Genomic DNA, 12,032 nt, shown 5'->3' with positions numbered 1-12,032 from the left:
GTGTGTTCCTGTCTATTTTTTTCAGAGACTACTGTAAATAACCAAAGTATTTAGATTACTTCTAGTGAAGTATTTCATTTACTAAGATAAATGGAAATATCAATAAATGATGTAAAGCTGCAGAAGAATTGAACACATTCATTTACTTGACACTTTGCTTTTCTTATAATGGACTGTAGATTGGTTTAACCACATAAATAAAATAAGAAAGACTTTTTTTAGTGTCCTAATAACCACAGAGGTGGCTAAAGACATGCCCCATCTGGATTTTTCCGTATGGACTGGTTAAAGCACGTTCAGAATTAAAGAGGGTTCAGGTGGTCATTACCTGCTCCAGATGTATAATTAGCATAACTGTAGCATCACTGAAGTGATCACATTTAGTAAAGATGATAAAATACTAAACTGTTCAGGTGGTCATTACCTGCTCCTGATGTATAATTAGCATAACAAAGAGGAAATACAGTATAGGAAGCTACCTCTACAGAAAAAAACAGATGAAATGGACTTAACTTGCTTATAACTAGCGCTGATAAATAGGACTGATAAATATTAACTTCTATAAAATATAATTATATATATATATATATAATATATATATATATATATATATATATATATATATATATTAAATATGTATTTATGTTTATATATTTGTAAATTTTAATTTATGTATCTGTAAATTTAATTAAATTTTGAAAATTTAAGTTTAATTGAATTTAAAAGTCAGGAAAATATAGTTTTTAAATGTTTTAACTAAAACAAAATACCTAAATGTCAAAAACTAAAAAAAGATTCACGGCAAGACTTAGCGGTGCTTGAGGCAAATTTTTTCCCTATGAGGGAAGATACTGTCTTGTGAAATTTAGGGCCCTATTTTAATGATCTAAACGCAAAGTGTAAAGCGCACGGTGCCAGTGCACTCAGGGCGTGTCCAAATCCACTTTTGCTATTTTAACTCCGGAAAAACGGTTGGCGCGCCCGGGCGCATGGTCTAAACAGGTTGTCCCTATTCTCTTAATGAGTAATGGGTGTTTTTTTGGCGTAACGTGCAATAAACCAATCTGAGTCTCATCTCTCATTCCCTTTAAGAGCGAGTTGTGCTCATGCCATGACGGATTTGCTATTTACACGGCTGAATTGACAAGTGCAAAGACAGAACGTGTCTCCGATTTTGGCGTAACGTGCGAGCGAGCAAATAGGTAGCCTAATTCTGATACATGCGATGACTATCCATTATGACATGTAGGCATTTTTATATTTAATTAGCCTACAAAAAATTATTATGCATTGCAATCCTTTAATTTTTAATATTTGGCATATTTGTGTGCTGCTGTGCGTCCCTGTGTTTAATAAGCAGCGTGTAATGACATTGGACTGACATTCTGAATATTGTTGATCGCTAGTTTTTAGGCAAACATTCATCTATAATATAAGAAATGCAGTTAGCCACAGACTCTTCATAGACTGAAAGTTTGTAGAGTTTTCAACACAGGGATAAAAAGTTATAGCTATTCAAAATTAAGATGTAGTAATGATAATATGCCAGAGCAAATGTAACAAGCCTGTGCTGGTTTCCTATGGTTTCCAGACAATGCCAGAGCATAAATAACTCAGACAACTTTCAGATTAATGATCCTGTTTGAAACCATAGGGGCCATTTCAACCCACCGTGGGCTTTGGCTAATATCATTATTTAAATAATTTTATTAAATTACTTTTTAGATCTACTGTATCACTTACTTGTTTGCCCTCCAGAGTATAGAGTCTTTTCACAGCACCAGAATCCAGTTTAATGGCGTCTGTGATGTCTGTGAGCACCTGCTCAAAGGAGTGCGCAGTCTTCTTATTCAAGAGGATCCGGACGGCTTTACGGGGTTTGACGCCACTCCTGATGACCGTCACCAACTTGGGTTTGATGAAGTCTTTACTCTCTCGTTCTCTTAGCTCGTTCTTTGAGGTGGTAAGAGATGGCAGTGAGCGGGATGTGCCCGTCTTCATATTGACTGACCAATTGGGATTGATGTTCTTGGTGTAGTCCACTTTACGGTAGGGTTCACTGGAAGCACACACATAGCTTTCACCTGCCAAGGACGACAAGGAGAATATGATGAATTGAATTGTTTTGTTCAAAGTGCTTCAAAATGCAGATATAGGTCTTCAGTTATGAATAAAGTGCCACTTTACTGAAAACCTAAATCATTCATTTATTTTCAAATGCATTTTTGACATCATGTTTGGAGGTAAGAGGTGATTTTAGATATTTATGAAGTAGACATTTAAATACTTTAATGAATACAGCCTATTTTTACATGATTAGATATTAAATAAAAGTTATAACCTTAATACTAAAAATATAACCTTAATTCTAAATATAGCTGCAAGCATCAAAGATGGGCCCAAGCCACCATCACCCCGGTGGCATCAGGAAAATGGTGCACAGCGGGCAAATGCATTTACAGGAACCCTCTGGCAGTCTGGTTTTAAGGGTTACAGCAATGAAAGGGGTTGAATGTAAGGTATGTCGTGTATGACAGACACACACACACACACACAGTTTTACAGGAACCCTCTGGCTGTCTGGTTTACACACACACACAGAACAATATATAAAACTTTGGTAACAACACTTTACAATAAAGTTTCATTTGGTAACATTAACTGGCTATATTAGTTACATGAACAATATTTATATACGGTAGCATTTATTAATGTTAGTAAACATTAAACTCATAACTTACTAACACATTATTAATTAAAATGTAAAGTTGTATCTGTTAACATTAGTTAATGCACTGTGAACTAATAAGAAAATGAATTTTTAACTAACATTATCAAAAATTAATAAATGCTGTAAAAATATATTGTTCTTTGTTATTTCATGTTAGTTAATTCATTAACTGATGTTAAAAATAAGACCTTATTGTAAGGTGTTGCCAAAAATATTTAATGATCTATAAGCATTTTTAATGATTTTAATGACGTAATTTGTAAAATAATTATTAAAAACTATATTACCAGTACATTACTTATAAACTTATTTTATGTATTTTTTTTCATTGTACCAATTGAGCTTAGCCGAGAAGGATCAAGCTAAAAATATTTCTTATCCTATGACTCCATCTAGTGGACATCTGTCAGCTGAATTGTCTGATATTTTTTAAAAAATTTGTTGGCCCCTGAGCATTATACATTTATGAAACTAAGCATGTTTCCTAAGAATTTCCTAAGAGTTTTGATAATGCACTTTAAAGATATAAGAAAATTACTGTTATCTTTTTTTCTGTTATTTAATAAATCGTCATGGCAATACCGTTTAAGATATCCAAAATCATTTTGCAATTTAGCACCTTCAGTATCTTGGCATCACATTGACAAAGCTTAGTGTGTATTGCATTATTCTCCTAGGAGGAGTATGCAATAATTCACAGCATGATTTTTCCAAAAATCCACATTCAATCCAAAATAACTTTTTGGTTTACATCTGCCATGTTTTGACATTATTCAGGTGAAGTTTGAAGCAAATCTGTTAAAAATAAGAGGCTGATTTAAAAGCATTTTCTGTTGCCAGTTGGTGGCGCTATAACTGACTCATAATAGTTACATTTATGTGATCGGCATCATTCTACAAATAAACTGCTGAAGTTTCATCAAAATCAGACAATGTATGTGAAAGTTATAATACACTTCCTGTTTCTCTTTTTTTCGCTAAAAATGTATCACCTCGCCATAGCCAAGCCATTCGAGATGTCAAAATCTTATGTTTCTCTTTCTTAAGATCATGTTAACCAAGTTTGGAGGTGATCGGATGAAAAACCTAGGAGGAGTATGACAAATTCCACAGCATACATTTTTCACAAAATCCAGAATAGCTGACTTTCTGTGTGCTACAGAGACCCTCAAAATTGGCCCTCCCAGCCCTGATGGGCACAGATTCCAGTGAGTGTGCCAAGTTTCAAGAGTTTTTGAGCATGTTAAGGGCCCCCGAAACTTCAAAAAAATAAAAAATAAAATAAATAATCCTTAGAAAAACAACAGGGTCTTGCACCCCAAGTAGCTTGAGCACTAATGAATCTGATATGGAAGATAGTGAAACACCAAATAAAACAGGTCATTGTGGGATAAAGTTCAAAATAAAAAGTAAAGTTCAAATTAAAAAGTGGTAATTTACCGCCCTCCTAGGCAAATTCTAAGCACCTTTCTAGAATAGCTGGACGGGCTGCTGTCCTCAGGATGGCAGTCCACTTTTACTCTTTGGTGACTTCATCATTCATCTGAACAAACCTTATACTACAGACTTCGATTCACTCCAAGTTTCATTTTATCTCAAACACCTTACCACTACAGCCACTCACAAATCAGGCAACCAATTTGACTTAATTTACACACGCAATTGTATTGCAGACAACGTTTTGGTCAAACCCCTACATATCTCTGACCATTTCTTCATTACATTTACCCTATATCTTTCTACCTGTGTGCCATCAACCCCTCTACTGTTTACTTTAAGACGGAACCTACACTCCCTTTCCCCCTTACATATTTCTTCTGTAGTATCCTCCTCTCTTTCCTCACCTATCCATTTCTCATCTCTGGATGTGAACGCAGCAACTGACACTTTATGCTCCACTTTAACTTCTCGTCTAGATGATATTTGTCCTCTCTTCTCCAGGCCAGCACGGGCTGCCCCTTCTAACCCCTGGTTATCCGATGTTCTCTGTGAGTATTGGTCCAAATTCAGGGCAGCAGAGAGAAATTGGTGCAAATCAAAAGACCTGTCAGACCTGATTATGTATCAGCTTTTGCTTTCATCTTTCTCTGCTAATGACAACACTGCCAAATCTTCATATTTTCACAAGAAGGTCAACAGCGCTTCAGGCACACGTAATCTCTTCAAAAGAAGTGATCATTCAACTGAGACTGCACTACTGTCAGTCACTTTTGACACTGTCAATCATCAGATCCTGCTGTCCACCCTCTCATCACTGGGCTTCACAGGGATTCCACTTCACTGGTTTGAAACCTATCTCACTGGTAAGTCGTTCAGGGTGGCCTGGGGAGGGGAGGTATTCAAAGCACATCAACTGGTCACTGGAGTTCCACAGGGATCAGTTCCCGGACCCCTCCTCTTCTCCATATACACTAAATCACTGGGTCACATCATACAGGCACATGTCTTTTCCTGCCATTGCTATGCTGATGACACACAGCTCTATCTCTCATTTCAAACAGATCAGATCTCAGGCTGCCTGGTGGACATCTCGGCATGGATGGAAGAACATCACCTCCAGCTCAACCTGGCAAAGACTGGGCTTCTTGTTTTTCCTGCCACTCCAACTCTACAGCATGATTTCACCATCCAGCTAGGTTCTTCTACAATTACCCCATCAAGTTCATTTAGAAATCTTCACGTAATCTTTGACGATGACCACATTTCAAAGACTGCTCGATCTTGCAGGTTTGCATTGCACAACATCAGAAAGATCAGGCCCTTTCTAACAGAGCATGCTGCACAACTTCTTGTCCAGGCCCTTGTAAATTTTTTTTAGGCTGGACAACTGCAATGCTCTTCTAGCTGGACATCCATCAAGCACAATCAAACCTCTACAAATGATATGCAGCACCACGATTGGTCTTCAACGAGCCAAAAAGAGCCCATGTTAAGCAGGGCTCATACTGTATGATTTTTAAAAGTCCTTTAAGATTGTACTTGTCAGACTGTACAAACATGATGACCATGTCACACTGGGATCTCAGTTGTCATTAATGTCAGGCTGTACGACAGTCAAGATGCGTAAAAAACGGGTGCGCACAAGAGAACTTGTCCAGAGTTCTACATTATCAACTCATACATCTTCAGTGACAAAACAGCAAAACAGCAATGCAACTGGTGTTTATCATAGCAAAGGCAACGTGTCACATGATTTCTGTGAGCGTAGGATGGAAGCATGCAGTTTATGCAGTCAGAAGAAATCTCTAGCATTAATTCTGATCATGGCTTGTCTTGAAAATGAAGACAGTTTGATGTTCGTTGTAGGAGAAATCACACTGCAGGACTGTGTGCCAAATCTTCTGACACTGCCAGAATTTGATCGCAACAGCCATTAATCGGCTGTCAGTGAACATGTCAAACCAGCGATCAAAGACTACAGATTTTAGCTTAGGATTATAGGAATTCTAAAGGATTTTCAAAATTTGTCTCAGATGACCAAATCGTGGCCAAAATTGCACAGTGTGAGTTGAGCTTTACACCTCTCTTTATTTCCTTGCACAGGCTACTGGTTGCGGCTCACATCAAGTTCAAGACATTGAAGCGTGCATAAAAAACAACCACAGGCTCCGCACCCACCTACTTCCACTCACTATTACGAATCTACATTCCCTCCAGAAGTCTTAGATCCGCTAGTGAGCAACGCCTCGTGGTACCATCACAGAGAGGCACAAAATCACTTTCCAGAACACTTTCGTTCACTGTTCCTGGCTGGTGGAACGATCTTCCCACCCCAATCCAGAATGCTGATTCCCCGACAATCCTTAAGCTACAGCTTAAAACAATAAATAAATAAATAAATAAAATATCTCTCTCTTTATTTATTCCTTCCCTTTCAAGCTTGTACATGTTTGGAACATTGCCTGAAACTTGGTATTACGAGCACTTCTTGTGTCTGTTTGACTCTTTAATATGAATCGCTTTGTGTATTCCTCAATTGTGAGTCGCTTTGGATACAAGGATCTGTAAAATGACCAAATGTAAATGTAAATGTAGTCAAAAAGTGACATATAAAGTTGCAGTTATGAGATATTAAGACACAATTTTGGAAATTTTGATAAAAACTGCATTCTCAAAAAAGTTGAGAATGTTGCAACTGGGAGATATGAAGTTACAACTGTGAGAAAATTACAAATTGTGAGAAATAAAATCTTATAGTGGAATATAGAGTCATATTTCTAAAATATAAAGATACAGTTACTCAGTTGTATTTCTGAGTTATAAATTTGCTATTGGGAGAAATTGCGATTGTGAAATGTAAAGTTGCTATCATTTATTTGGTAGTACAAATATAATAATAATAAACAATTTTTTTTTTATTTTTACACTAATGAGGAAACATGCATCCATTTGAAACACACCAGCGTCTCATAATAAAGTAAATACAACAATATACTTCCATTAAATGTACATCTAAGATAACCAGAAACTGCAAAGGGTTGAATAAAAACACACTTAACCCATCTGTGACCCCAGCTCTGCCTCTCTACACACTTCAGCTGTGGTTTTGGACAAAGTCCAAGGAAAAGTATTTTTTCCTTTTTTCATGAATTCCAATGTAACTGTTAGCAAGTATGCACTCCCATTCACATACCTATACTTCACAAACCAAAAGGCCTTATAAATAAATACCACAAGAATTAAAAATTCTTTCCCAAGAAACGTTGCATAAAATCCTTCATTATGGAGTTCATTATAAAATGTTTACATGACTAAACTTCAGCATGTCTGATAGACATTGTGTTAATACTTAAAGCCCATGAAAGTGTGCATGACAGCATAAAGGCCATGCTTGTTGTTTATGTGTGATGATGGCACATCTTGGCACTACAACAAAGGCAGCTGGTGTGAAAATGGAGCTTTGTCATCCTAAGGAGTGCACTGCTGTTGGGACAAAATAAATGCTAGTGTATCAAAAAAAAAAAAAAAAGTCATATGGATTTGGTTAGTTCTGTTCCTCTACTTTCAGTTGCCAAGATATTCAGTACAACATTACTCCTGTGCATGTGATTTTGCTTTATGTTTGCTGAGCAGTATAAGCTTTATGGTGGTAAAGTGATTCTCATTTTAAGGTCGAGGGGTCAAGATGATATCAGGAGTTGAAAATGTGACCATTCAGCTGGATTTGGAGGCCGAATTCCACTTCACACACACACTGAGATGACATTCTCATGCACACATAAACACACTGAACTAGAGCACAGTCTTGAGGAATGTAGAACATATGCACAGATATGTTTGAAGTGATTCTCTTCAAGCCCAGAACTGCATTTCTGCAGAGAAATTTAAATCAAAATTCATATTCAAATAGCTCATCCCTTGATCTTTACAGATCCAATTCAGTTACAAACAGTGAAATAAATACCTTAATGCCACTTACATTTGAAGTTTATAACATCATATAGAAACACAAGATATTTGAGTCCAGATCAAGCATGTGGATGAATGTTTCAAAATATATTTAAGTGTCAAACAGAAACAAAAATAGCAAACAATGACCATGTCTGAACACAAATTATGGTAAGTGACATCACTCTTGGATGTGCATACTATGCACACCAAACTATTTAGCTTCATTACATAAACACTATCTACTCAGAAAAGAAACTGGAATATCATCTGAATCTGAACAGCAAAGTCTACGTCCCCTGGTGAAACTAGTGTGCATCAAACTAAAATAAAAAATTATATACATTTCTCATCTTAGTAGCTAAGAGAGGCAACTAAGAACAGATGACTCACCTGGTGTGAATGAAATGTTTATTTATTCACATGAGCATATGAAGAGATGTGTGATATAACCATGGTCTGTGAGCTTTAATTTTTATATTTTATGTTTAGTGTGCAATCCAAATTAAAACAATATGCCAAATTTAAGACAAAATAAAACCAAAATGTCTAAAACAAAACCTAAAACACCAAAAAATGGAAATGTCATGCATGCAAATATTTTTTTTAAGAATTTTCAGATAAATAACTAACAATTAATACCAAGAATATAGCCAACTAACAAATACCAAGAATATAGCCAAATAACTAACAATTAAAACCAAGAATATTGCCAACGTTTTGTTCCACCACTGACCCAGAACTACAGCCATTCATCCACAACATAAATGTTATTGTCACTGGATCATAAAATCTCAATTTCACTCAGTTTGCCTCAGAAAAAGGAGGGAGGGAGGGACTCCCAAGGCACTGGGCTTTATTAAGCTGAGAAATTAACAAAAGACTAATTAATAAAGTAGACTCCAGATGGGGTCACTATTACTGATGAAAAACTGACCCAAAATCAGATGGCAGCTATTTGACATAATATGTATGTTGGAAGACAGAAAAATAGTAATACTGACGTCATTCACATGGAACTCAGGTGTGCACTGAGGTTATGAACCCTCCATCACTCTCTCATAACCATTCCTGCCTTGATGTCCAGATGGGACCCTGATGTACCCATCATTCAACAAAGTGTGGTGTACCAGCACAGTAAGCAGTATCAGTAGCTACAAACAATCCAACAGAGTTGCTGATGATCTTTAGCAAGTAGCATTCATTGCTTTGATCATGTGTATGTAAGACTTCACACAGATTATTTACAAAAGAGAACTAAGCCAACCCTCAGTCAGCGTGAAGATATGCTGAGCTCAGCACTTCACATGCAAAGCACTTGTACAATTGCATCATTGAGCCAACACAGAGCCACATTCTGCATCACAATCTCACATGCTGGACCACAGCAGCTGCATTTGTGCTTGCACACTAATTTAGTAAAATATATACACATACAGCTTGGATTGTTTAGAATAAAGTGAATTACTATGTTAAATTCTTTTATGCAATGAATTCTGCTTTCACTATATTATTGAAATACCATAGAACAATAACGGGATATTTGGGATGGTTTTTATGACAGTCAAGACAGACTACATACTAAAACATGGCTATATACATATAAAAATATGTATTCTAAGAGAACATTATTAACATTTAGATACATGTTATACATTCATACTTATTCATTGTGACTGAGTGCTGGCTTTGTATGACCAGGGGCAGTCAAAGCAATATAGCTCACCCCCCGAAAATGGCAATTCTTTCACTGTTTACTCACTCTTATATTGTTCTAAATGGCTTTCTCTTCTATGGAGCACAGAAGGTATTTTGAAGATATTTATGACTCAGTGTTTTTGTCCATACCCTGAAATTCAGCTGGGTCCAGTGGGACCTGACCTCACTGACTTTCATTATATTGACCAAAACAGTTCAAACAAAATATATTATTTTTGTCTTCTGTTAATGGCTTGACAAGAGGGTGAACAAATGATGACAGAATTTCATTTTTGGTTGAACGATCCATTAAATATACTTTTCCATGTCTATTTTCAAGTTCAGTCAGGGAAGGAATGGGCCTTACTAATGACGTTGGCCTTAAGTGACTTGAAACTTTCCGTGTCTTAATATACTATTTCATCAGCTGATTATGAATTAAATAAACATACAGAAATCATGGTTAAAACAATGTTAATTACTGCTATCCTAGTTATCATGCATGGCTTGTAATGTTTAAAGTTCACTCTGAAAATTAGACACAGATTTATTTACAAATACAGTGAGTAGACACTTTTTATAACATTACTGGTGCATTTATTAATTTATTTTTTAAAGTATGTCTTTGCAATATGTAGAACAATCATGCCAATAAAGTACAGAAAATTGTAGTGTGAATATAAATTCCGGTGTTTATGTGTTGGTGCATTTATTTATTTATTTTTAAAGTGTGTTGTTTCAACCCAACTCAAATATGGACTAACCCAACTTTTGGGTTAAAATTTGTAATTAAAAAATTTAACCCAACAGCTAGGTTTGTCCATGTTTGACCAAAAGTTAGGATGAAACAACCCAGCGTTTTCTGACTTGCCATGTTGCAACATTGCATACAATGCATCCTTACAATGACTTAAGTATGATGATACCAGTGACGCTCTACTGGATGTATTGTCACATGGGGAAAAGAATTTGAAGTGTCTGTTGTGTCCAGTCCAGACATTTAGACCTTTGCAGCCTCACCTTCTAGTAACTCATCCAGGCTGGTGATCTTCTTCCCTCCTTCCATAGCATAGATGTTCCGGACTCCTTGCGGTAAATTCACATTGTCCGAGAGGGAGCGGGTGAGCTCCATCAGCAGCGCGTCGAAAGACCTGAAGCGGTCACCGGACACCGCGTACACTAAGCCCTTGAAGTACTTATCACCGTTCCGATAGAAGCGAACTTTTTTCGCTTTCTTCTCGGAGGTGAGCGACTGCAGTGTGCGTGTGCGGTAAAAACTACAGTGCGCACTGTGAGCGGGACTGGGCACGAGCCCGTTACCCCGCGCGCCGGAATGAGAACCGCCACTGCCACGCGGGGACCGGTGACTCTTCTCGCGCTCCTCGAAATGCTCCCACTCGATGCTTCTGCTGGACATGTTTATTTCCTTTTAGTCAATGCGCGGATCCTTGAATAAATTGTGATGTTGTTTCTGCTGGTAGTTCGTGTTATTTCTTCCTTCTTAGGACTTTCAACAAATGACATGCATTTAAGAAATACGCCCGAAAGCTGTTCTCTTCAACTTTTAAACAGCTAAACAAATAAGTTGTTAAAATATATATATATTAGTCCCAATAGTCCACAAATCCAAGAACTGCACAATTCAAAGACAGACGCTATAGTTGAGGTGAGCCGTGGTCATGATGAGATGAGACGCGCAGAGCTGTATGTGCGCATGCTGGACACGCGTGACCGTCCGCTGTTCTCTTCATCCCTCCACTGGCACTCAATCAGGCCAACACTTACCACACACCTACATGAAAGCCACGGAGGAGAGGAGGAGAGGACCACCCTGCTCCTCCTCAGGGTCCTAAAACGCCAATTTCTCTCCAAACGTGGTGATTCTACGTGGCCCACTAGGGGGCCTCACCCTTCAAAGGGGCCAAAATTACTTAAAGGGATAGTTCGCCACAAAAATAAAAAAATACAGGTTAATTTACTCACACTCAGGCCATCCAAGATGTAGGTGACTCTTTTTCTTCAGTAGAAAAGTAAGGATTTTTAGCTGAAACCATGGTTCTTGCTGATTTTAAAAATGCAAGTCAATACCATCATTTTGAGAGTCAAGAAAAGCATATCAGGTAACACAAAATTAAAACGTGGCTCGTGACGATATATTGAGGTCATATTATGTGAAACGATCAGTCAGTGTAAGAAACTGATCAACATTATAACA

The 12,032-nt window shown here is 37.2% G+C and overlaps 1 protein-coding gene across 9 annotated transcripts in view; it reads right to left on the bottom strand.

Moving 5' to 3' along the window:
- The window catches only part of LOC109056953 (serine/threonine-protein kinase DCLK2-like), a 45,235-nt gene extending 33,584 nt beyond the window's left edge, over positions 1 to 11,651 (bottom strand). For 3 of the 9 annotated variants that reach the window (XR_006160260.1, XM_042758242.1, XM_042758246.1), the window contains exons 1-2: positions 10,838 to 11,650; positions 1,744 to 2,084 (exon numbers count right to left, since the gene is read on the bottom strand). Coding sequence is in view for 7 of the 9 variants with exons in the window: in XM_042758242.1 (XP_042614176.1) it covers positions 1,744 to 2,084; positions 10,838 to 11,234 (738 nt within the window). In the remaining 2 variants the exon portion in view is untranslated. Of the gene's footprint in view, positions 1 to 1,743; positions 2,085 to 10,837 lie in introns of all 9 variants that reach the window. The other 6 variants (XR_006160255.1, XM_042758233.1, XM_042758213.1 and 3 more) reach the window with 5 other exon arrangements.
- Positions 11,652 to 12,032: the final 381 nt, after the last annotated feature.

The sequence above is a fragment of the Cyprinus carpio genome, chromosome A1 (assembly GCF_018340385.1).
Source record: "Cyprinus carpio isolate SPL01 chromosome A1, ASM1834038v1, whole genome shotgun sequence".
Lineage (NCBI taxonomy): Eukaryota > Metazoa > Chordata > Actinopteri > Cypriniformes > Cyprinidae > Cyprinus > Cyprinus carpio.
This window is presented reverse-complemented; position numbering and strand designations above follow the sequence as displayed.